This window comes from Morone saxatilis, unplaced genomic scaffold (assembly GCF_004916995.1).
Source record: "Morone saxatilis isolate NCDOM2014 unplaced genomic scaffold, NCSU_SB_2.0 Contig19, whole genome shotgun sequence".
NCBI classification, from domain to species: domain Eukaryota; kingdom Metazoa; phylum Chordata; class Actinopteri; family Moronidae; genus Morone; species Morone saxatilis.
The window spans coordinates 16946900-16972812 of NW_023339751.1; the positions used below are offsets into that span (position 1 = coordinate 16946900).

At 38.6% G+C, this 25913-nt stretch overlaps 2 protein-coding genes across 6 annotated transcripts; both read left to right on the forward strand.

Moving 5' to 3' along the window:
• Nucleotides 1–6: 6 nt before the first annotated feature.
• On the forward strand, nucleotides 7–4877 carry myoz1a (myozenin 1a). 2 transcript variants are annotated; one of them, XM_035664239.1, is made up of 7 exons: nucleotides 7–94; nucleotides 227–264; nucleotides 2110–2196; nucleotides 2649–2836; nucleotides 3263–3539; nucleotides 4408–4567; nucleotides 4646–4877. In XM_035664239.1, exons 3-7 carry the CDS (start codon nucleotides 2112–2114, stop codon nucleotides 4875–4877), a joined length of 942 nt encoding a protein of 313 aa, XP_035520132.1. In that variant the 5' UTR covers nucleotides 7–94; nucleotides 227–264; nucleotides 2110–2111. The 2 variants fall into 2 exon arrangements, with proteins under 2 accessions (XP_035520132.1, XP_035520133.1); XM_035664240.1 differs by having other exon boundaries at nucleotides 41–133.
• On the forward strand, nucleotides 4874–25809 carry hhat (hedgehog acyltransferase). Of its 4 annotated transcripts, XM_035664235.1 has the most exons (13): nucleotides 6106–6221; nucleotides 6884–6955; nucleotides 7074–7222; nucleotides 7320–7384; nucleotides 7604–7717; nucleotides 7808–8002; nucleotides 9222–9434; nucleotides 9703–9880; nucleotides 10885–11035; nucleotides 13029–13064; nucleotides 15644–15845; nucleotides 17117–17261; nucleotides 21897–25809. In XM_035664235.1, exons 3-13 carry the CDS (start codon nucleotides 7102–7104, stop codon nucleotides 21980–21982), a joined length of 1506 nt encoding a protein of 501 aa, XP_035520128.1. In that variant the 5' UTR covers nucleotides 6106–6221; nucleotides 6884–6955; nucleotides 7074–7101; the 3' UTR covers nucleotides 21983–25809. The 4 variants fall into 4 exon arrangements, with proteins under 4 accessions (XP_035520129.1, XP_035520127.1, XP_035520130.1 ...); XM_035664236.1 differs by lacking the exons at nucleotides 6106–6221; nucleotides 6884–6955 and adding an exon at nucleotides 4874–6094; XM_035664234.1 differs by having other exon boundaries at nucleotides 6101–6955.
• Nucleotides 25810–25913: the final 104 nt, after the last annotated feature.

Consider the following 25913-nt stretch of genomic DNA (forward strand, 5'->3'; position numbering starts at 1 on the left):
AACCTCACCCTCCTCCTCCTCCTCTCGTCTTGACACCAACACTGCTGCCACCCACAACCCCAACCCTCTGGAAGATCTGCCATCTGAGTGTAGGGTGGGTTTTGCACTTCCCGGGATCTGGCTCCAGCCATACGTAGGGTCAGAGGCACTGAGAGATCTGTAAACTTGTGATCGAGATCACCAGCATTGAGCCTCAGGTCTCCTCTTCTCTGTTTGGTATTTATAGGTCTGTCTCTCCACCCCCAGGATCACAACAAAAACCCGGTGAGTGGATATGCATCCCATCGGTGTGCTTTGTTCTACTAATCAACCAGCGGCTTGGATTTAAATGCTGGCAACTGAAAAAAAAGGGCAGAGGAAGTACAGATGTGCAACCTGTTCCCAATCATAATTTCTGTGCATTGTGCAGCTGATCAAAAAATAGCACAATAAGACATCAACAACTAAGTAACCAGATTATTTGCTTTTGATGAGACTGCTTTTGATTCTACAACGATTAGTTGTAGTTTGAAGTGAAATGGCTTTGGAACTCACTTTGCCGCTTTTAGATTTTCTGGGTACGTCTTAAAACTACCAAAGGAATGGGCGAATGTGCTGACCATCCCTCTCTGTGGGTGTTGCAGAGATTTTATATGGTGTTACGAAACCCTTACAGGGGGGTGGTAAATCTGAGTGCGAGGGGTCCCTAAGCTTGATGTTATTTAAGGCAATTAAAATGGTGTCCAAAACACTCCTCGTTAACGTCCACAACTACTCCCGATTTCACTCCTGATTTGCAAGAGGTTCACTTATAATTGTTTTCTGGAGGTGTGTATTGTGTTCTTAAGAGTGGTGTCAAGCCCATTTGATAGTCGAATGACGCCATTACACGTCGCTAAAATGTCTTGGCTGGAAATGGCTTTTAAAAATAGCTGCAGTGGGTTGAGTTACAGCCAGTAGATGTGATGTGATGTTTTGCCACTTGACTGGGTCTTAAGGAAATGGTTGAGAACTGAAGGCGCGATATGCATGTAGGAAGACAAAAATCTGTGCAAAATAAACACATAAGGCAACTTACTATGGAGGCATCACAAGTTGTAAGAAATTAATTGTTAAATTTGGCTGTTAATATACTTCAACAGTGAGTTTTATCTTGACAGATGAGGAAAGTATTACTCCCACATCCCCCGCCTACATGTTCCCATGTAGGCTGCAGATTGGGGAATATGATCAGATCCTATTTTATGAGCCTGAGGCCTTCTGGTGCTATTCTGCGGCATTAAAAGTAATGCAGTGGAAAAGCACCAATTTTAGCCTGAACCACAGCGTGCTTCTGTTTATGTTGACTGAGTCTGTGCACAGATTGTGTGTCCCCAAACAAAGCTGAAACACACATTAAGCCACTGTATATGTTTTCTTTGGTGCAGACATCTGTTTCACTAGGGAATGTGTGGAATCTGAGGGCACTGACATCCCCCTTGAACTTGAAAAATGAGCAGGGCCCATACTGTCTGTCTGTGTAATACATTCCGGTCCTGTGGATTCACTTTCAGGGGTTGTTGGTGGCTGTAGGCGATCAGATATAATCACAAAGCAGTCAAAGTGTTCAAGTTTCTTGTAATTGTATAAAATATATATTAAAACTGAAGCAAAAACACTCCCTTCAGTACATTTCAACCTTAATCTGAACCTGTGGATATACAGATTTAGAGTGATACTACTGTCAATTAATTATTTTGAATAGGAACAATGTAATGTGAAATATAACATTATACCTTAACTTGTGACATCAAGCAAAACTGTCTCAAGTTGCTACGTTGAAATTTTTTTCGCTTTAATTTTTTCTTTTTAATTTCTTTTTGCTTTAGTTTTATTTTTTATTTCATCAAACATTCTGAAATAGAAATGGTAATTTATTTTAAATGTGTACATATATATATATATATATATATATATATATATATATAGTGGAGAAGATTTGACATAACTTTGTTTGTGTCTCTTGAGAGAAAGAGGTTTACTTTAATTACTTCTAACACTGCTGAATATGTTCAAACAGTGCATGTTCAGTTTCCAATTAGTATAATAACCCTAATACTGCTAACTCCATGTTCTTTCCTGAACCTCCAGCCATGCCTCTGGGAACACCTGCCTCCCAAAACAAGCGGAAAACGCTCTCAAAGATCATAACTGACCTATCACATATCACTCAGGATGGTAAGGCTGGCATGGAATTACAAACATATGAAACCAAATTTCCATATGCTCAGTACAGCTCTTTCAAAATAAACACAGAATACATAAATAGATGGATGTTAGGTTATAGGTACCATCGATAGGGTACTAGTTTTACACGTTAAGTGGGGTTACTGTATGTCTAAGGTACAAATGAAAAAAGGTATTAAAAAACACACAAAACAACATCAACATTTTGTAACATAACACCTAATATATATGACTCTTGAAAACATGAAAAGATAAGGTTGTGCTTATAATTATGTCAGTGTAACAACCCATCATCAGACAGGTTTTTGGTGATGATTTTCAGTTCTCCTATGTTTTCTCTTTGGCATGTCACTACAGTCTGCAATCCAAATCCTTAAAAAGCATAGAGCATTTTCGTCCATTTCTGAATATAACACTCATTTGTTCGAATGTCCCTTACTTAGAGTATGAGGAGGAGCCAGAGGCATCTGAGTTCGACCTAGGAACAAAGATCAGGACTCCCAAAGATATCATGCTAGAGGAGCTTTCCCTGCAGAACAACCGAGGATCCAAGATGTTCAAGATGAGGCAGAAGAGAGTGAATAGGTTCATTTACGAGAACAACCCAGACATCTTCAGCAGTGAGTCTATGGTGAGAGCAAATCACTTTTCATCACTTTTTTAATTTAAAGGAATAGAGGTTAATGATCAGAAATTCCAGAGAAACCTTGAAACATCCCTCAATTCAATGGAGAAATCTCATCACTTTACAATTCTTAATCTGTCCTAAGTAAACACCTATTTATAATTTGAAAGAAACTTGGTACTAGGGCAGCTGTAAATGGACTTGATCCTTTAAATTTTAAGTCACTTGGAACAAGGATGTTCAAACAGATCAAAGTAGCTAGATTAGAGTTTTATAATTGTCTGGAGGAAGATAAACGCCTCGAATACACGCTCATGACTCAGTGTGTTCAGTAATGTCAGGTATAGCTTTAAGAAGACATGGTTTATCAGCAAATACAAATGAATGTGCTGTGTGGCATATGGTTGGTAATACTGATCATATTTCTTTCAGGACAACCTACAGATGTTTGTTCCCTCTCTGGGTGGTCAGGTGGGAGGTCAGATAATAACTGTCGGTGGGCATTTTGTTAGCAAAGACGTTGGACAGCTGCATTTTGTAGGGCTAAATACTGGAGGTGGGGCCCCTGTGCCTCCTCCAAAGCCTGGAAGCAAAGGTGCAGGAGCAGGAGGAGCAGGAGGAGCAGGAGGTGCAGGAGAAGCAGGAGGACTGGGTGGGGGCGACCATGGAAAAGGTGGAGAAGGAAGTAGTGAGTGGTCTCCACTAAAAGGTTGGTATCATTTCTTGCCTTTTTTTTTGGAGAATTGTGTTTTATAGTCCAGTGCTTGTTTGAGCACAAAGGATTTACATATGTATTCACAAAATATCTCCCTAGATGTGTTTGAGTTTGTATCATTCTCAATGAATACCGATATAAGTGAATAAATACATTTGTAATCCAAGACTATGCACTGAATTATTAACAATTACTCTACATTTTAGTGTACATTAAAATTAACACCCTGGTAACCTGGTGCTGAGTTACGCTTTAAAGGAATAGTTTGACATTTAGGGAAAATACACTTATTTTCTTTCTTGCCAAGAGTTAGATAAGAAGATAGACACCGCTGTCATGTTTGTACAGTAAATATAAAACAACCGCCAGCAGTCGGTTAACTTAACTCAGCTGAAAGACTGGAAAAGCGGTCAACAGCTAGCGTGGCTCTGTCCAAAGGTAAGGAACTTATTTAAATGGTTTGTTTTGTGTATGTACAAAAAAACGAAATAGTCAGGCACATAACCTCTGTAATACCACACTGTGTTGTTTGTACACTCCGGTTTTTGTGTGGATGATGCTGATAGGTGGATTTTGTTACTTTCAGAAAGAGCTAGACTAGTTGTTCCCCCTTGTTTCCAGTCTCTATGCTAAGCTAAGCTAACCAGCTGCTGGTTCTACATATTTAACAGACATGAGAGTAGTATATTGATTTTCTCATCTAATTCTTAGCAACAAAGTGAATGAGAATATTTTTCACACAAATGATCCACAGACATCATAACTATTACTTTAGCCAGTCCACAGACCGTTGAATATAAATGTACAACTTTAAATGAGTGCAGTGTGTCTTAAGCTCTAGCCATGGATGTTTTCTTCCCAGGAGGTGGAAGGGATGATAAGAAGGGCATGCATGTGAAGACATTCATATCGCCATGGGAGAAGGCCATGAAGGGTGATGAAAATCTGATAGCCACTCTGAAAGTTACAATGCCTGGTCCCATTGATAAAAAGGATATGCCCAAATGGAAAAGCTTCAACAGGTACGTCCCTCAAAACCCGACTTTGTACGTACTTTGTGACAAACAGGCTTTACTAACCCTCTCACCTTGCTTTGCTAGGTCTGCCATACCCTACGGTGGCTTCGAGAAGGCCAACCAGTTCCTGAAATTCCAGCTGCCAGAAACTGAGACCAAACAGGAGCCTGAAACCGCAGTGGTGTACCAACATGACATCGGCTGCCGGCCTTCCTTCAACCGCACTCCTATCGGCTGGGTGGGCAGCAGTGAGCCCAGCAGCATTCATATGGAGACGGATGCTGTGCCCTTCGATGGAGAGACCGACGAGCTGTGAAAAAATATTCATACTGTGATTGCACTCACTGTGCACAGACACACACACACACACACACACACGCATAACTGAATGCATGCATACATGTTAGCATGCACAAGCACACAATAGAAAAGCTTACTACTAACTGTTATACTGATGAATTTGAATCTCTCAGTGTGGATAACTGAAAGCGTACATGAATTGTTCTTATTTTGCTCTGTATTTGGTTGTAAGGAAAAGAAACGAGCTACAGATATTATGGGGAGATGACACATCAAACGTTTATTTGTTAAGTTCATAAGTTGAGTCTAAACACGCCTTAAATTAGTCAGAAAGGTTGGTGTGAAGTTGCAGATTTAGTCAACGAGGAAAGAATGAATTGCGTATGAAGGACAGATTTATGTTATGTAATGTCTTAATGTCAACCTGTTGCCGTATTTGTTATTTCCCAGTGCCTATCTTGTTATTAGGATTCTGTGATCTTTTGTTGAGCTACGAACCCTACACACCTGTCTGAGTCGGGATGCATGCTTAGAGTCAGTTGCTGATCCATTGGCCTGCTGTACCAACACAGTTTCTCCACAATAAACCCTTTCAAACTGTACCAAACCTCTTGTAGAGTGATTACAATGTCAGGGGAAAATCATTCTCTGTGTGGGAAAATCCTTTTCAGGACATGAAAAGAGATCTTATAAACAGCAAAATTGGTTCTAGGTTACCTCAAAGAAATCTTTTAATGACTAAACAGTGGTGGCTGAAAGTTAAAATATTGAGATCTTTTAGTGAAAATGAAACTACTGAAATACTCCATTACAAATAACTCATACGTAGATAATTGTACTTAAGTATTAGTACAAAAATGTTAGAAGCAAAATGCACTTTAGGTATTAAAATAAAGGTACTCATTAACTTAGAGGGTTAATTATATATTTAATGAGATATTTAATACTGATTGAACCACCAGATAATTTTACCTACTGAAGTTCACACGATAAGTTAATAAATGCATCATTTCAGTGTCAATTCATCACAACGTTGATGAAGTAGAAGTATGGAGTAACAGAAAAAATAAAGTAATGAATTACAGTAGGTTTCTTTGTTACTAAAACCAACAGAAAATAAAACATTTTTTCCCCGGTATAAACTGACGACCTACTCCCGCACGGTTGAGGGCGGCCATGTACTGAAAGCTGTTTGCCAGTCATCATGAATGAAACTCAGAAAAAGAAGAAGAGGTCAGTATCTTTGAATGTCGGATGCCGGGGTGTACTTATTGACAGTATGCTTCTATCGTAATGTCTCTACGGCCCAGGCAGTCTGCAGCTTCCAGCAATGGACACCAGCCCGTATTGTTAACGTTAGGTAACTTAACTTAATGAAATGATTAGCCAGCTGAGCTAACGTCAGCTAGCGGCCATACGAATAGCTCGCCGAACTTTTTCAGGTAACGTTAACGTTAACCCAACAGTGTGGTCATATCAAAGCAGCCAAACCAGCTCGAAAACTTGTACACAGTCGCCAACTTTGCTTTAGCGCTCTCGTTATGATCTCAAACACCAAGACGACGCTAAGCACCGTTAGCTGGTTTGGTCGGTGTTTACGGTGGCGAGGTTACGTTACTTTGTCCGTTTAACTAACTAGACGTCATAGTCAGCAAGCTGTGTTACCTAGCAACGGCAGTGATTGCTGTTAGCCAGCGGTTTGACACCAGCACACTTGAGACAGTACGATGACAATAATCAATATAACGTCATATAATATGGTTACAGGCTGCTGTTGTCATTCGCTGCTTTTATCAACATTACCGCATCACTTAACGAAGTAACGTGTGAAAGTACGTTTTGAATGCAGAATATGTGTGGAAAAATAAGTCAAATTATTACAGAACCCCACGAACATAACGTTACATAATAACTCTTCTACAATTGGTGTTTGATGCTCGGGGTGTTCCCAGAGTTTCCAAATATGACTTATGTTACTATCAGTAAAACATTGTATTACAATCATATTTCGCTCTGTAACAGACTGTTGAAGTGACGGTGCTGCAGTATGATGGTACAGCGCCATTGTTTCATTTGATAAGGACATCCCTGCAGGTGCTGATGACAATGTCGTATATTTATATTGAAACAGACATTTAACCATATAAATAGAGTCATTTCCGTTTCACAGCCACTAGGTGTAGACCAGATTAAATGACTGACTCTGTTTTAGGCGCACTATAGCACAATGATTTTTCCTGATGACATCTAAACCAAAGGCCCAGTTGGCACCCCTGCCATGGACAGAGATCCTTGCATACTGGCTGCTGTCCTTTGGCTCTCATCTGTACTCCTTCTACCAACTGCACAGGTTCTCCAAAGGTAGGGGAGATTGACAGATATCGGTACGTTGGCTCGATAAATTGAGAAGAAAAGTTAAACAAAAATGAAGCTGTTATTTTCTGTTTTGTACCTCAAGAGCATGAAGCAGGATTACTGAGAGAGTTCCAGTTGGAAAAGGGCCTTGTTAAGGGTTTTAAAAGGGTAAGTTCAGTGTTGAAACTGTGGATTAAAAGCCAAATCTGAACCATAGTGAACAATTATTTAAGCTATTTTGTGTCACTGAAACTAAAAAGCTTTAAAATGCTTTGTTGACACATAAAACATTGGGCCCTTACACATTATTTGACCATTCAAAGCCTCTTTTCAACAGGCTTCATGTGTGTTTTAAATCCCCATGGTGAAGTTATTTGTTTCCGTCAGGATCCATCAGACTTCGAGTGGAATTTCTGGACTGAATGGGCTAAGAAGTCTTTACTGTGGACTCTGATTGGTCATGGCGTGATATCGAGATTGACCAGCGTCTTTTGCCCCAAGGTAGGAGCTGCTACAGTACTCTTAAGGAGAATATTGGTATTAGTTGAGAGATAATTTAATCCAACACATTTTTGATTTTTTCGTCAACAGTTTAGAGTGCCAGCAATCACAATATATGGCCTCCTGGCAGCAAGCAGTGTGTTGGGGATTAAAGGTGTGAGTGTGCTGCTGGTACATCTGGGCCTGTCCTTTTCAGTGGCCCAACTGCGAAAGCCGGCTCTGTCATGGGCCTGTAACCTGCTGCTGCTCTCCACACTTCACATCCAACCACTTGAACAGATCCAGGTGGGTTGTGTCACCTGATTTTGGAGCGGTGTCTTCATCTTGTATTAAAGTATAAAACAGCCAAGCAAAAGATATGTTGCAAAGTATAGTCATTTGAGTTTTTTGCTGTGCAAATTTGAGTCTTTTAAATATGTTTTTAACTGCCTCCTTGTAAACCAATACAGAATCACAAAACTCACATTTACGTGTATATCTGCTTATACCAGCACTGTGCGAATTTACCATTTCTTTTACATTGTAGTGCTATCAGTCAATTTTGAGAATTACTCGATTATCACTAAATGTCATATTTGCAAAGAACACAAGGGGGCACAAGATACCAAAGTGATGTACAGCAATTTGGCCACTCAGCTCCATTATTCCATAATGTCCACACCATAAGATAAAAGTTTAAAAGCATACGTACATATCAAGCAGGTTACTTCCAGTATTTCCTGAGGATAAGACTATGGGAAAAGTCTTCGTAAAAACAATTGAAAATGGCTACCAGTCAGATGCAGTGGGAGACGTGCTAACAGACCGTCAAAACATTTATTGCAGTCAAAATGAGAAAAATAACTACAACAAAGCAATATTTTACTAAATTGCCTTTTACTTTAATACAACACAATCAACACAATAAATGATACACCAAATTCAGTTTTAACATGACTTTACAAACTTCAATTTCTGCATTGATTGGTTATTATGGACACTGGCTGTTAGTATTTAACTATATTTATGGTATAAACCTGTCATCTAAAACCCCACTTTAAGTGCACAGTATCTGACACATCAAGCATGGATACAGCCAGGCAATATGCTCCAGTCACAATGGTTAGAAATGTGAATTTATTAAGTGAAATAGACCTGACAGACCTGTTCAAGCTTCTGCAAATTTGCCTCTTTCGCTCCTGTTCTCATCCCCCAACACACACACACACACAATTGGATACAGTCGAGCCCTGTGTTAGAAAGCAGTGATACTCCCAATGCTGTTAAGCAGACCTCATTAAAAAGTTGTCTTATGCATATTTTTATTAGTATGTGTGTGACAGATTTTTCTAACCAGTTCTGTAATCTGCTCTAATCTGCAAATGTCCTCATTTAGTTCTTTGTGATATTTTTAAAAAAGAGTGAAAAAGCTTTTCTAAATTTAGCGCCAAACTGTCGCTATTAATATAAAGATTCCCCAGGAATGTGTTCTAAAAATAATTGGCCTTGCCTTTGTATTACACAGAGAGGCTGGTATAAGACCGAGGAGGAGTACTATCTGCTACTCTTCAGTGTTGCTGTCTGTGGTCTGCGCTTCATCAGCTTCAGCCTGGAGCATTGCTGGTGCCCTCTAGACCGTGGTGGAGTTGTGCAGCTCTGTTGGCTGTTTTCATACACCTTCTATCATCCTTTATTCTACAATGGACCCATTATCACATACAAAGACTACATTGAGCAGGTAAGAGAGCCAACAAAGGGTACTCCTGAATTAAACTGGTCTGGCAAAACATCAGTGGTGGGTTATTTACAAGAGGATAGTACCTTGATTATTTTCAGATTTGTATTCGTTTGTTTGGTCGGATGCTGTCAGGCTGACACTTCTGCACCTTTTTTTTATGCCTGCTTGTTTTCATTCCCATCTTTGGAGTGGATTTATATTCATATGTCCTGGTTTTTGTTCTTTTGGTGGTGACCCTTAAAAACATGCTCACTTTCTACACTCGCAGATGCGGAGGCCTGCTGAGGAGAGTGACAGGGGACTATCTGCTTTTAGTTACTTGGTGCTCAGATCAGGACGGATCATACTGTGGTGGTGCACTGCAGAATACATGATCCATGTCATGTACATGCACTCCATTCAGTCTAATGAGACCTACTTAGAAATTCTTCCTCCTTGGGCCTTGGGTAAGTCTTTATACTGTATGTATTTTTGTTTTTCCTGTACAGTATTATATCAAGTTTGAACTTTAATGTTTTTCTGCCACTGCAGACCAACTGAGTATGTGTTCGAGATGCAGAGTTTAAAAACATGTTACCCCCTCAGGATGTAGCTGGTTCTAAGACTCCAACAGATATGCTGATTACGGACTCACTCAATAGCCTTGAATCATAATCCCGTCATCATGATCTATGGTGTGATTTTGTTTATATTTTAATTAAGAGACAAAATTAGTGACTGTTATGTTTTTATTTATTTAATTAATTATTTACTATTATTTATTATTTAATTTTTTTTCACAAATTGAGGGCAAAATCAGCCATGTTTTGTACCCTCAAAAATGGCCATGTTGTGTCTTTCTAGGAAACTTGGATTTCTAGGTTTTGGGAAGTGTAACTTATGCAGGTGGCTGCTACTGTGACCTATGTATACTCTGCATGCACAGCTTCATGTTGAATTATTTAGACATAAAGCACCTCTGGGATTTTGAAGTTATGTAACTAACTAATTAATTAATTAATTAATTCAGTCAGTCATTTACGTACTCGCCGTTGTCATAACTGCCCTCATGTTGCCATAAGCAGGTTTGGAAATGGCTATAGACATATAGACAGACTGAATCATTTGAATCTACTCCTTTTTGCATTTCTCCTTAACTGTTCTCAGCATCTAATTAATGTCAGCAGTGAATTAACTACATCTATTAATCCCTTATCTGTTGCTTTTTCTGAGGTTTCTTCACATTTTTTGGTGGGGGTTTTCCCCTTTTCCAATAGGGGGTCTAAGGATAGAAGGTGTTGTATGCTGTACAAATTGTAAAGGCAAATTACAAAATTTGGTATATAACCCAAATTATAACAAACTTTACTTGACTTATGACAGGAAAAGTCTCTTTGTAAAGTATATAACTTGTCTTAATCATTACAATAAGAAATATTAGTTTAAACACCTCCTTTGATCCCTGCCACAGGCGGTCTGGCCCTGGCCCTCGTCCAGTTCTTCTTTGTGAAGTATCTGGTACTGTTTGGCCTTCCATCCATGCTGGCTACTTTGGATAAACTTGTTCCCCCAAAGCTTCCTCGTTGTGTCAGCATCATGTACAGTTTCACAGGGATGTGGAGGTAAGGTCATACAATGCACACAGTAAATATGGTACTGTATTGATCTTGCAACATTCCTTTAACACTTAAGTGAGTGGAAACACTAGCATCCCTGGTATCCTTGAGGAAAAGGTCAATTTAAGGTTAAGTGCCTTAAGTGCTCATGTGCGTTGGCAATAAGATTCAAACTGGTCACCGTGAATTGTCTCATCTTCTTTAATTACTGGCAATCAGAGCAATAGGTCACCTCTGCATGAGGAACATTATATCATTCTTTCAGACTTGAGCTGAAATGGTTTGTTTACTGAGAGGATTACTACATTTACAGGCCACATCTTGTCCATTTTTCTGGAAGGAAAAACTGTTTTTGTAGAAGTACTACTACAACAAAGTAAATCATGAAACAAAACAAAACCAGTCTACATGTTAGAATCACCAAATACAATTCCAGTTAGAAATGTGTGATCTGACAAATGGCAGTTTTTTGTCTATAACAACATCCAGCATGACATAAAAGAGATATTTATTGAGCAGAGAATTTTATTTTATTTTTCAGGTTAAGTCAGTGATGGTCTAATATAGTAGACACACACACACACACCTCCTATTGAGCTATTTTGTCACACCTACCTACACAAGGAGTGGACATTATAACAGAAAAAGTCCATTATCATTGCTACATTTATTCAAAGGAAAAGACTATGCCTGGTTTAGGCTGAAGGGGTCACAATTGCGCAAGTTAATGGACACACACATTGCAGTGCTTTTTAGACAGGGGGAAAACACCTTAATCAGCAATATAAATAGGCCAAAGACAACAAGTTTTCATCGCCTGGAAAAATATTTTAGGACACGCTGTGAACATTTTGTGTCACAGTGCCATTTGTGTTTACTGTTGAGCTTTGAGGTCCTCCAGGATGCACACTACTTCTGGACAAAGGAACAGACAAATATGCTCTAATATACACTCACTTGCCAGTTTATTAGGTACACCTAGCGAAAACTAATGCAGTCTATTACAAATGTCCTCTTTGAAGGATGCAGTTTGTGGTGCTGTTGAACTGTATTGCACTGTACTGTGTTTCTATTATTTTGTCCACCCCATTCATTCCCCATTATTTTTCTCTCTGTATAATGCATTACAGTTGAACAGCATCACACTATATGTCCTCCAAAATGATTGTAATAGTAAGTTTATATTTTTTATACTTTATATAGCACTTTTCAAAATCAGGTGTTACAAAATGCTGACAGGAAAGTGAAGATCAAACAGTAAGAACAATGAAAGTTGAATTAACATCTCTCTAATACATTATAACCTTCATGAAGTTTTTATTGCAGGCCTGTTGTATTAGACTGCATTAGTGTTAGCTAGATGTACCAAATATACAGACAACTGAGGGTATGAACAAGGTTTAGACAGAACAAACATGCAATTAAATGCAAACCTCATAACATACAATGACAAAACATGTTGGGATCTGGCTAAAAAAACAGCGACAGTGAGTAAAATCTGGTTTGCCTCATAGTTATACTGTGAAATTAAGTGTGTCAGGGCTTTTTATCTCCCTTTTTCTTAGCAAAATCACTCTGTTCCTAAATGTAATTAACAATAAGAAATGACTCTTTAATTTACAGCACATAAAGTTGAGATGGGCGGCTGCATGTTTGGTTTTGCAATAAAAATCCACTGGCTGTAGACTAGATCGACCAATGTGCTGACATCGATGCACTCCAATCCATCCTGTGTGTGCTGAGCTGGCCAATGTTGACAACATTGATGGAATGCATAAAGCTGTCCACTGACATCACTGACGAAACAGCTTCAGTTTATAGGCAGCACACCAAAAAAACCCCCCAACCAAACACTTTTTCTAGGAGACACACACATGTATCATACATACTGCACATGCCTCCGTTTATAACCCAGTGCTCAGGTGTTTCTTGTTCAGTGCTATATTATTATGTAAATTTGTGACTCAGATATCCATTTTTCTTCTGTGTTCTCTTTCAGGCACTTTGACGAGGGCCTGTATCGATGGCTCATCAGGTAAGAGGCACTTGATGAGCAGTGGACAGACTAATTCAGATGTTAACACTTACTGAAAATGTGAAATGTCATCTAAATCAAATCATAGCTCTTATATTAGAATATCTATCCATCTATCTGTCTGTCTGTCTATCTGATGTATTTAGCTGTATATCTGTCTGTAGTTTGTGTTGCCTTTTTATGAGCGTGTGTCTAATCATACTATATCTGTAATTTATTGCACACTTACTCATTACTTCATTTCCTGGCTGCGGGGCATTGAACTCAGCTGAATAACCTTATAAAGAAGTGCCATTCTCCAGCTGCTTGCCCGCATGTTTCAACATAATGGACAAGGATGCTGCATTTGCATGTAGGCTTTCTTATGATTATGAGGTTGCATGTTGTTGGTGAATAGTTCTTCTGTTGTATTACTGTTCCCGCACCCTGGAGAAATGCCTCCTTGTTTAATATGTGCATATGTAATGGAAGCATTATGTGTTTGCTCACTTGTACTTTGGACAACACACATTATTAGTCTGTCTGCTTTTAATGAGGCACACTCGGCTGAATGCAGCCTATCGGGGGTTTATGGTCCGCTTGGTAGACGCGGGTTGCTACATTAAGGCAACACTACAGTTGCACAGTTGTCAGAAAACACGCTGTGATTTTCTGTGAAAAGGTTCCCTCGTTTTGGTTATTGTTTGCTAATTAGTTTTTGTGTTGACACGTATGACGGTGTACACGTACGTCTGCTTTCATATGTTACAGATGAAATGTAGCATATCAGACATCAGACAAAGTGGCTTCAATTAATCTGCTAAAGATGCCAGGATTTAAATTGCAAATGCAAGTTTCCATTTTAATCCGTGTCCACTGGAAATTGTTTTTTTCTGCTTAATGGCATCACTTGCAATTATCCTACTGCAGATGCAAAATGATACCCATGACACAATGCCCTGGTGTTCCTTCTCAGGAAAGTGTTTTTAAAGAGGTTTTAATGCAGTTCTGAAATTCTGTTGAAATTGTCTGAAGAGAGCTAGATGAGTGCGTAGGTGTTAAATGATGTGCTCTACATGACTCACTGACACCTCGTCTCCCTGGGCAGCTAAGTGGCTCATTCTTCGCCATTCCATTACGCTTTCCCTGTCTGTGTGCCACTGTGTCTCAGGTTCTCTGTTTCACACACATACAGCTATACAGGCCAACAAAAGAGCTCTTCCCAGCTGTTTGAGGTATTACAGCTCCGGCTTTGATCCCAAATCCTTCAGAAAGTTTGTTGTAAATAAATAAGTGGGAGCATGGATTGGGTTGTTTTGCTTTTAACTTCTGATTGCACTTAAAGCCAGAAAGATCAAGTACACTGTGTATCTCTACAAGCACAGAAACCAACAATGATAGTTGTCAGTGTCGGCCTATAAAGCTTGTAAGCATGTTGTTTGCACCATCTGCTTGCAGTAGTCAGGTGTTACATAACACATTGATTATCCGGGGTATTAATGTATATCTGAAGATGATCATATTGGGATTAACATCTGTTTAGAATCCATATATCTAAATAATTAAAATGGATGGATAGCTACTCAGTGTGTTTAGGTGTTCAGTTTGCTCTTGCTCTCACATTCTGGTTTCTCTCCAACTGTTTTTGCACCTACTTTTATCCTCCAATATGGCCAAGCTGGCCACTCTATTTAAGGCTCAGAAAATGCTGGCTCATCTTTCGGGTACATTGATTAGCCACAGGGTGGCTGAGATAATTAGTTCTCAGCTCAGCAACACTAGACAGAACGTGATGTTTGTTTCTAAGTGTGTTGGAATGATGTAGCATGTTGAGACTCTCGGTACCTCTGGGACAGACGAGGTTCTCACAATATCTGAGACCATTTTTCTTCACGGCATTCTTTACTGATTGGTGGGATATTATTCACAGCATGTGGGCTATCACATGAATATACAGCTGCCATTTTTTATACCACACGAAGTTTAATCTCATTTAAACCACAGTAAAAAGACATTCATGAGTTATGTGGTAGATATTTGCTGTTTGATAAATTAACTCATGAAAAATATACTTTGTATCTTCAGTTTACTAAGCAAAATGTTGAAATCAGACTTTATCTTGCCAAACAACACTGTAGAGTCAAGTGAAGTGATGGAGAAAAAAAAAGTAAATTTGACATAGAAAGTGGGTTAAACGTGTGTCAAGGGTTGGATGTGAATCACAGAAACCACTTTGGAATCATTAACCCAGTTGCAGCATTATTAACAACTTTGATATTCCCAAGGGTGCCTCTATTTTTGCACTGGACATCAGAGCAACATTTATTTGATTAAAAATCAATGAACAAGACATGATGATTTATGTGACGGGCAGACCAATTTATTTGTGCATCGGTGCCATTTTCAACCCACCTTTGTTTTGTATCTGCTATTTACTGTCAGCAGTACATCTGTACCCTGTTCTTACTAAAGATCTGTCTGTTATCACCATTTATTTACTGTTGGACAGGTTTTAATCCATTTAAGGAGCTGTAATATTTAATTAATTCAGAGTGTGTTAATAAAGATTTATGCTTTCATGTTATGTGCTCATGTTCCAGATACATCTATGTACCACTCGGAGGTTCACGGCATGGTCGTCTTTACAAAATGTTATCCACTGGCCTTGCATTTGGATTCGTCTGCCTCTGGCACGGTGGCCATGACTACTTACAGTACTGGGCCCTGATGAATTGGGCTGGAGTACTGGTGGAAAATGGACTGAAGTCTCTCTTTGCCTCATCGTTTATTCACTCCATTGTTGTAAGTGTGAAATCCAAGCGTTTACTTCTGACAGTGCAAGAACATTAGGTTAAAAGAGATTGAAACTGTATATAGGTATAATTCCATTCAGTTATGGTGTGTGGATTGTGTTTTAATGAGAGATGATGCCTGGAGCTGCTACAGTCAATGACAAAAAAGGCCTCTAAAAAGGTATTCTAGTCTTTTTAAAATTGATGTAATGCATATTTTTCAAGATTCATTTGTTCATTTTTTTTTGGATTTTTTTCATTTTAGCAATCTATAAGATAATCTTAGAGTTTTAAATAACATTATTTATTTCATATAGTGTAATTTCCAGCAGTTGCACCACCTGACTTTTGCAACTAATTTCAAATTAAACAGGCTTCTACTTGGGCACATGTGTTAGCTTTTGGCTTCACTAGCATCTTCATACATATCTATTTTAATTAAAATAAAGATGTTCTTGATAAAATAACATTTAGTTTTACATTGGTTGTACCACCTGACATGGAAAGTGTTCTGGACAACCTATATATACCAATATTTGACTTTCACCAGCCATAAAAGTCACTTGGGGTCCTCTGGTTGATGCAATATCCTGTTATAATATATAACTGTTATAAAAGTCCTATGGTACGGTTGTGCCACCCTGACTTGCCACCCAACATACAAATTGCTCAACAGCTCTCTACAGCTTTAAAATGATTGGTATTTGTCAAATTTGGTTTATTTGAAAGATTTTTAAACATGGAATCATGCCATGGTATTTTACTTTGAATTTATCACCATTAAAATATGATTTTAATACTTTTCTTGGACAGTTGCACCACCTGACATTTTGGGGGTTTGAACTTCCAAATCATAAATAATATTTATTATTTTAATATACTTAAATTGTATTCAAACTAAACAGGTTTTATATAATAAAATGTATTAAATTATTTTAAAAGTAAATAATACACTTGGACACAAAAACATGCATGCCATGTTATTGACCCGAATACAGACTTGTTGGATCTAATTGGCATTTACAGTTGGCGCTTAACAATCTGTTTCCAGTACATTAACAATAGAGATGTCCAGGGTGCTTCTTTGCTCTCTAGCCTTGGTAGAAGGTTCATGTTCTTAAAATAGTAATTAAGTCTCATGGCATACTGTGTAATCCTTCTAGTTTATGGTCACACAGTTCATTAGTGTCAGGTGCTTTGCTCGTTTTTGTTTCTCAGATTTACAATAAGAATCTCTCGTGGTTCCCCTGCAATTTACTTGTTCATTCACTGATTTCCCAGGAGCAGAATTTCTCTGCGGCGATGGAAAGGCGTTGCATAGCCCTTCTCTCTGCCTTCTCCACTGCCATGCTCATCCTCTCTAATCTGGTGTTCCTTGGAGGGATACATGTTGGCAGAATCTTCTGGAAGCGTGTCTTCATTCAAGGTAAATTGCCTTCCACGACACTAACTCAATAGGATTCGCATGTGCCTTTTATTTTGGCAACAGTCAAAATAAGGCAACAGTCAGAGATAGAGGCCAGTTTAAATAAAATCATAAATAACATATAATAGAATGATTTTAAAATGCTGCTGTTCAGGAGGTCTGTATATTTAGCAGTATTTTCATGGGATGATGAGGCTGTAGTTACACTGGGTATTTTATGCATCTGCATGGGAAAACTCTCTCCAATGGAGAGACATCTGCTTCATGGTTGTGCCAGTTCCTGTTTTTCTCCCTGTGCCTTTTATTTGGCTCATTTGGTACCTAAAGCAAGATGGCAGGCCCTCCTGAAGCCTTACTACACATGATAAGCAGTCTGAGCTGCACTCACCACTGGGTTGGGCGCGCAGTCAGTGCCGAGAGCTCAGCTCAGTTCTGATACGTCATCATATAATTCATATGTTTTATTAACAAGAACTGTTAATTAATGCAGAAATAAAATGCAGACTTTACAAATTTTTATAGCAGCATTAATTATGTTTTTTTCCCGCTTAGGGCAGTGAAACAAGCAGTGATATTATTTTTTAAAGTTTGCAAACACATAACACCAGTACAAACATTTGCCTATTTACACATCCAGCAGACACAGATCGACACTAGCAGTTATTTGAAGTCAACCCAACAAAGTCCTATATTTACTCTTCTTGTAGCTTTTTCTGTCTCCACCAACTCCTGATGGAAATATCTGCTCCTTAGCTGCTAAATGCTCCACTACGTTCACCAGCTAGTCTCATACTGTCTGTCTGCTGGTTGGTGCTGTACTGGTTGTGTCTGTTAATCAGAGCGTTTTTGCTGAGAACATCTGCTGCGACTGGAAAGACTTATGATGAGAGCCATGCTATTGGTAATTGGTAACAAAGTTGGCGGTAGGGATGGGAATTGATGTGATTTTATTGATACTAATGCCATTGTGGATTCAGCTTATTGGCCCGATTCTTTGTCGGTTCCCTTATTGATTCTTGATCAATTTTCTGTCTGGGGAAAAAAATTGGCCTACACATGTTTTCATTATCAGTGCAACTGATCTCTGAATATGTATACAGTGCAGAAACAGAGTAGAAAAGTGAAAAGTGAGAGCTGTAGCTGTAACTGTAGCAACAGTCTGTCATAAATGAATAAAATGGGCATTTGTTTTCTTTTAGGGGTTCTTAGTCAGAGAAAAAATTGCTAAGCCTACAAGTTTCTAACAGCGTAGATACATGAGTTTGAAGACATTGCAGCTTTACATTAGACTCAATTAGATCATGTCTTTGCTGCAGCGGCAATGGGTTGGAAACCGACCTGTGGCCCTTTGCTTTATTTCCTGTAAATCTTTAGCTGTCTCTTCAGCTGCCCTATCTAAAAATATTTCAAAAAAACAAGAAAAAAAGAATTGCTACCAGTTTGAAAGGTTTGGTGTTATCAGGGTTAAAGGTAAAATAATATGACTTGTAAGTCCAGTGGCAAGGTGTAAAATCTGAATGATGTGCAACACCAAAGGTTTCAGATTCACAGCTCATTTTGGAGATTTTTTTTTTTGTTTAATTGTCTGTGTTCATTCCCTTCTTCTTGTCTTACAGTTTCAATCTTTTGTACCTTTTTCTTTATTGGATCTTCAGACTAGGCCATATTCTCTTCCGATTGTGTCATACAGTCACTGGGCCTCAGTACCTAAGCAACCTGACAAAGGTGTATTTCAGTCACCAGTTAAACTTTATTGTGACATTAAAAATTAGTTGGAAGCCTGGCAGGCTCCAAGTAAATTGTGCGTAACATTATGCCTCTTTTAGCACTCCTGACCCATTTCACACACACAGCGCTATAGGCTTGGTGTAAATAAGTTAACAGAAACCTAAAAATAAGAACAGGGTGTTTGAAAATACCATTTCTGTTGTGAATTATTCAGAGTAAGAACGAGAAACTAAACTGAGAATCTCAGTTTGCTTTTATGGTGATTCAATTGGACCTTAAAAAAATGAAAAATAAAGAAATGACATGGCCTGCCTGATGCTTTCTTAAAATGTTTAAATAATACATTGAACAAACCTTTTAATAACTCTGTCGCTTTCACCGAGTGCATGTTTTTGTACTTTAAATTGATATGCAACGCATCACCAGAAAAGCCTAAAGCTAGACCTTGTGTCTGCATGTGCCTGCACATTAAACCTCAGAGGGAGAGTTGTGGTTTGCTTCATTAACATTAGATCAATGCTCTTAAATCAGCCTGTCTTGGATTTTTATTAGTGCAGGCAGTAGCGAAATTGCACTCTGACCTCTCTGGTACAAAATTACATTCCTAATCACACTATGTCTATAGTCCTATATGTTGACTGAAGATGTACTGGATAAGGCCCCATGTAAGATCACTCTAAAGCCATAGTGCTGAGTTACATAAAGAGCTTCCTAACTGATTTCAGGGATATGTTTAAAGTTAGGACTTAAAACTTCTGTTAAAGACAATCCAAACAATTTGTCATCAGTTAAAACTTCTGCTTTTATATCTGTATGTAAGATGTGTACTTCACTGCAATTGCAATCACATTCACATTCACAGGACGAAAATTGTTGGTTCTCCACAAACATTGGAAATTGGACACTACAAGGCCTGTAATGAATGGTCAATCACTGCCGAATAAATTAGCTTTAAATACAAATTACAGTACTTTTACTTGAGTAGGACAATGAATTAATAGAAAAACAAGAGTCTGCAGCCATGCTTGAGGTTCTGTGAGGCTTTCCTTAGACACATCAGTGTTTAATGCTGGCATGCTCACAGTGACAATGCTAACATGATGATGTTTTAACAGGTTTAGTATGCTAACATTTGCTAATTAGCAAAGTCATCAGGATTCATCCTCTGGGGGCCATGAGTGTCTGTACAAAACGTAATAGCATCCATCCATTAATGAGATACTTCAATCAGGACCAAAGTGGTGGACAGACAGACAGACAGACATTGCCATTGTGATGCCACTAGCATGGCTAAAAAAAGTTCACATTTGCTAATTTGTTAACCCCTGCAGGAGTTGTCTCTTGTGTATCTCAGACTAATGATAATGGAAGAGCTAAACCTACAAGTTGTCAGTCTCTGCTTCTTTGAGAGGCACAGTCCGTCTGATCACTAATCTGCTTTATATTTAGTTTTGAGTTGCCTCTCTGTAAATGGCGCTTTGACTTTATCTGAACTCGAAGCACTCAGTTAATCAAGTGGTAAAAGAAACTGTGTTGTAATTACAGGCCTGTTGATTAGAGCCACAGTAACATGCAACTGGTGGAAGTAGTTAATTCCTTTAACTTTATCCACTCACCATCTCTTTGCCAGGGTTCTGTAATAGTTTTCTTTAGAATAACAGAGCCTGGAAACTCTGTTTAGTTCTAACACTGCAAGTAGTATCTGACACACATTTGGCTAGTGTATGCGTCCTTTAAGTTCTGCTTTTCCCTCTGTTAGTTTGTCAGTAACAGCTAATGTTGGATGACTAGAGAATATATTTCACACTGGGTGTTAATGAAATTTACAGTACATACCTGCAAAGACAGAGTGCTGGGATGTCTCGGCACGACTTGCTCATGGTGCACGCAGAGCCTCGGGCTTAATGGCTTTGAAGGATTCATTTAGATGTTAGAAACTGGTTCAAATTTTGTGTAATGTGATTAAACTAACATTATTAATTAGCTGGCATTTACTGGAAACATCATGAGTGCTCCTTTTTAAGTACAAATGCAAGCAAAAAAAAATATGCTAATTTCCTGCATACTTAAGTTTTGTGTCGTGCAACTCTCATCAAATATGTCTTTTCTAGCCAGCCTGTGTAACCGTTCTCTTCCGCAGACAGGAAACTGACAGTACAGCTGTGCATAAAACAGCCTGTGTGTACGTGAATTAGATTCTGACATGAATAGAACAGAATAGACCATTGAAAAGCATTGTGGGTGCAGGTGCAGGTTACTGAGATAATCTGGAGGCAAGCCAGTTGGAGAGGAGGTGGAGACAGCTGTCCTTACCTGCCTGCTCGACCCTCTAAGAAGCAGCTATAAATAGAAAAAGATGATAACCGTAACACAGCACAGTACAGCAGAGAGAACTGACCAAACTACTACTATTACTACTGCCTCTCTAGAAGTCTAGTAGTTACCTTCAAAAGCATCTGTACATAGCAGTTACATTTTAGCTAAATTAAGATTTAATTTAATTATCCATATTTATATGAGTAAAACATATAATATGTAACATTTTTGCATTAAAATGTCTCAAAACAACTAGACTTATGTTAAATATTTTGTTGAGTTATGCACATATCCCATTTTTATCCAAAATTTGATTCAAGTAACGGTACGTTTTTTGCTCGCGTGTAGTTGCTATAACTTCGACAGAGTGAGAGGAAGTCTGCAAACAGGACTAAACGTAACATTAATAAAACTTGAATTTACCCTTGTCTGTGAATAATTACTGCTGATTGCCAATGGTGGTGGTTAAACAATGACAGCTCCCATGGTCCAACGCTACTTCTGGATTAAGTAGAAATAAGAATCTCAAAATCTAAATATTTCCTGTTACAGATAAAACTGATGAGTATACTGGTTTTCTTTTCATTTCAGGCTGGTCTACAATGGCCCCACCCATGCTGGCTTTCCTCTACTGCTTTGCTCAAATTGGACTCGAGTGGACCTCTCAGCCACCATGAGTCACCTTGACTTTGTATCGAAGTTAGAATCCCTGCTATCGGACAACCAGAACAACCGGCTGAGTCCAGTGCATTGTCTTCACCAGTCTGTGGCGAACCTGGCTCGTAGCCACAGACCATGTGCAAACCTGGCTGAAGTACAGCTGAGCAGCCACTTTTCACAACCTGCAAGACTGGGCAAAAACTGTCTGTAAGCTAAGACTTAAAGGATCAGTGTTGATTCTTTCTAAGGAGAGACTTTCCTGTACTGGAAAGTGCACACAAACTGGAATAGAATGAGTTTAAAGCTGTAAATTCAGTGCAGTGTCGAGTTTTCTACCCAATAAGCCTCACTGAATCACTTTTATTTCTGAGAAATTATAAAATAAAATATGGACCCTCAATATGCCTTGGTTATGACTCTGATAAGGTATTGCTCAGTGGTGCAGTAAGCTGGAGAAATGTTAATTTAATATTTACCGTCCTCCTTTAGCTCGCCACAAAAGCAGTTGTGTATTCAGAAGCAGACAATAGGCACAGAAACTGAATAGAGCAGCAGGAACCTGATCAATCTCATTATTTCCTCTACAAATGTAATTTGGACAAAGTAGAATGGCACGAATATTAGTAGATGTATTGCTGAAATGCTTTAGAGAGACTACACTCTAGCTTTTAATTCAACACAGTAACAATGGTAGATGACATTTATCCACTGGAATGCAGAGCAAAGCTATTTTTGGAGCAAGAACGTAAAAAAAACTACAAGCTGTAGCTTTTTTTTATGTGTTTGATATAAAACATCTCGTACCTCCAAAATGTCAACTTTACATTGACTCAGTTCATGTTTGCATTAAAAGCTTGTATTTGAAGTTTCATGATTACGAATATACATCCACCTATCCATGTGAAAATAGATATTATGAGTAATTCACAGTTTCCCTGTTCAGTCAGGGCAATGTGGATGCTCGACTACATTGGGAGTTTTTGAGTATGTTGAAGGGGTTAACCTACTCCCCCCATAGATTGAAAGAACTCCTTTAACTAAACTAAAATCTTGTTTATCATCAACTTCATCAAAAATTGAGTCATAAAACTCTTTCAGAACTCTAACTTTTCAGGAACAGATTTATTTTAAGCTTGATGACTTTATACAGAGAGTTTCAAAGCAGTTCTGTGAATAATGTTAAAGGATAAGGCTTAGCTGTAATTCTGTATTTTTCTCATTGCCAACAAATCCTGTGAAAAGACCAAAACCAACAATGTGTTAAGTCTGTTTCTCAATCTTTTCTGACTTCCCTATCCTGCCTGGGGCAGCCCCAAGTTCATTCACTCCCACTTCTCCTAAGACACTGATCTTTAAAAATAGGTAAAAAATATAAAGTTTAATTCAATTTAAGTAAAACAGCTGGGCATTCTAGTTTTTAGCAAATGTTACTCAAACAGGAGTAAATAGTGCGTTTGTTGGACTATGTTCAGCTGAGGATTAATACAAATTTGGTGCACTAGTGAGTATGTACACAACCAGGACAGTGTTATGATCGAGTCAGTGTAAGACAGTATTTTTGGAAAATGGAGTTGTATGGCACAGAGGAATAAATGATATTTGGCTTTCACAACACAGACTATACTCAGTGAGATCATCTCAATTGAGTTATGGCTTCAATTTGTTGTTTTGTCAATTCAGTTTATTGCTTTTGGTTTCCTGGGATTTGTTCCATTTCTGGTTCTGCAACTTGCAAACTTGTAAGCATTAATCACTTAACCATTTAGTTAATCACCAGATAATGAATTATTATAATAAATGATTTGAGCAAAAATGCAGAAATGTATGTATCACTAATAAAAATAAACGTTCTCTATTGAAGTGAAGACATGGATGACCTGGGGAGAAAATGCCTCTTAAAAGTAAGCTGCAGTTTAGTTTTCACACCAACTGTATATAAATCAAATATATATAAATATAAATAATTCTTGATAAGTTACCCATGTTGGAAGTGTTTTTTTTTTTTTTTTCATTTCAGATTTGCTCTGCAATCCAGCACGGTTTGACTAGTTTGTCACCAGCTTATAAAGGCCAGCTTCATGTAGTAGGAGCTGTCTTAAAAAGCGTATCTGTACCTTTTTTTTGTCTTTTGAGCTTAGAAAGTCTGATATGGTAAAAACAATCAGATCCTCTTACTATTCACAGTGCACAGCAAACAGCTGTAGGGTATGGCTTCCGAGAAGATTAATTTAAGAATTGGTGAATAAGTCAGAAGTGCCATTGCTAAGATTCATCCTTAACATAAAACCCTCACATTGCCTTTCGTCCTCTGGTTGTTTATTGTCTTACCACAATTCACTATTCCCTAGATGTATGTTCAGTTTCTCAATCAGGGAACTGCGTTATCTGCATGGGTCTGTGATTTTGAGCTCGATCAGTGGTGAATAAACACTTAGATTAAAAGTACAGTGTAATCTGAAGTCTGTTCTGGTGAGCCTCGAGTGTTTCCATTAGTTGATTTCTGTTTCAGGATTATCACAGCCCGAGTGGCATTAAGTAGGATCAGCGTGAGCAGGGGGTCAGCGAGGAATCCTCTTAAATGAGCACAAAACTGTGAGGTTTATCTGACGTAAGAAGATCAGCAGGAGAAGACACCTGCTGAGTTACACCTTCTTAGAGAAGTGCCCTTATCACTGGCAGGGGAGCTAAAACACAAAGACTGACATTTCTCACAGGTCAGAATGGACGCTATACAGCACCCTAAAGAGAACAACAGACAGGTTACAGTATGTATAAAATATTTATTATGAATCGTACAGTATGTAACAGTTCATAACAAAGTTTCCATTGTGCTTGTTACATTTCTCATCACATGACGTGTGAACATGGAGGCATGTGCATATTACATAAATCATACAGCAAATTCAAACATTTCTCTTACTTAAAGGGTACCTATTGTGCCAGCTTTATATTTTATTCAGGGACTCCACTAGAGTAGCTTTACATGATTCACAGTTAAAAATAATTATTTATCGTATCATGGCCCTTTATCCAGCCCCTTAGTACATCCTCAGAACACCCAGGTGGCGCTGGAATAGGCACCAGAACCGGAGCCAGGCGAGTGGGCAACGGAACCCGCCCTCGGAGACCAACAGAGGCCAATTTGGAGACAGACAAACCTCTTCCTGCCACCGGTCCAAAGCTCCCAGTCTGAGAGAGACAGAAATAGCTAAATCACTATCTGCATGGATACCTAAGCTAAGTAGCTAACAGAAGTTACAGTTAGCAGTTAGCTTTACTTGTTGCTAAAGTAACTGCTAACTGTCCAACTTTCCTTCACAACCAAAAAAGACATTCCTGTGAGACATACTGAACAACCTCCAAAAACTTGTAGAGTAGTCCTGAGCAGAGTGGTCGAATAACTGAGCAGTTGGATGGACGCATCGCTGTACTTTGTGGGCTATGCCAGGAGCAGATGACCGCATAAAGAAATCTGCAAGGAGCCAACAACAGCTTCAGTAGTCTGAAGCCTGAGCTTTTTGCTCACAGGGATTGCCTCCTTATTTGAAACTTTGGCCATAAGCAAAAGCATAATAGGTCCCCTTTAAGAATCTTACATTGCAATATAATTTGTGCATATATATATATATATATAAATAAATATGTAGGGTTTTATAACTAGGCAGCTTTCTAGAGCTGACCACAAAAATAATTCTGTGTTCAAATCGTTTCAAAGGAGCAACAGTAATTTGGATATTTAACACTGCGTTTCTCACTGCAGGCCTGAAAATGGGCGATATGAAGGCACAGTGTTGCATGCTTCTCAGTAGTAATCAGAGGTAATGACTTTAATAATATCAGGGTAAATGTAATGAAGTGGTAGTGCAGTACTGGAAAAGTCCTTTACACTTGGTAGCTTAAGGTTTTCCGTTTGGACCTTTGTTCATAAATGTTATAGCACAGTACTAC

What these genes read in the sequence shown, in the direction of transcription:
- myoz1a (XM_035664239.1), top strand. Translation starts at nt 2,112, where the DNA reads ATGCCTCTGGGAACACCTGCCTCCCAAAACAAGCGGAAAACGCTCTCA. An exon ending in ATCACATATCACTCAGGATG is followed by an intron (nt 2,197 to 2,648) that starts GTAAGGCTGGCA and finishes TCCCTTACTTAG; the next exon opens with AGTATGAGGAGGAGCCAGAG. An exon ending in TGAGTGGTCTCCACTAAAAG is followed by an intron (nt 3,540 to 4,407) that starts GTTGGTATCATT and finishes TTTTCTTCCCAG; the next exon opens with GAGGTGGAAGGGATGATAAG.
- hhat (XM_035664236.1), top strand. Translation starts at nt 7,102, where the DNA reads ATGACATCTAAACCAAAGGCCCAGTTGGCACCCCTGCCATGGACAGAG. An exon ending in ACTGCACAGGTTCTCCAAAG is followed by an intron (nt 7,223 to 7,319) that starts GTAGGGGAGATT and finishes TTGTACCTCAAG; the next exon opens with AGCATGAAGCAGGATTACTG. An exon ending in ACAAAGACTACATTGAGCAG is followed by an intron (nt 9,435 to 9,702) that starts GTAAGAGAGCCA and finishes CTACACTCGCAG; the next exon opens with ATGCGGAGGCCTGCTGAGGA.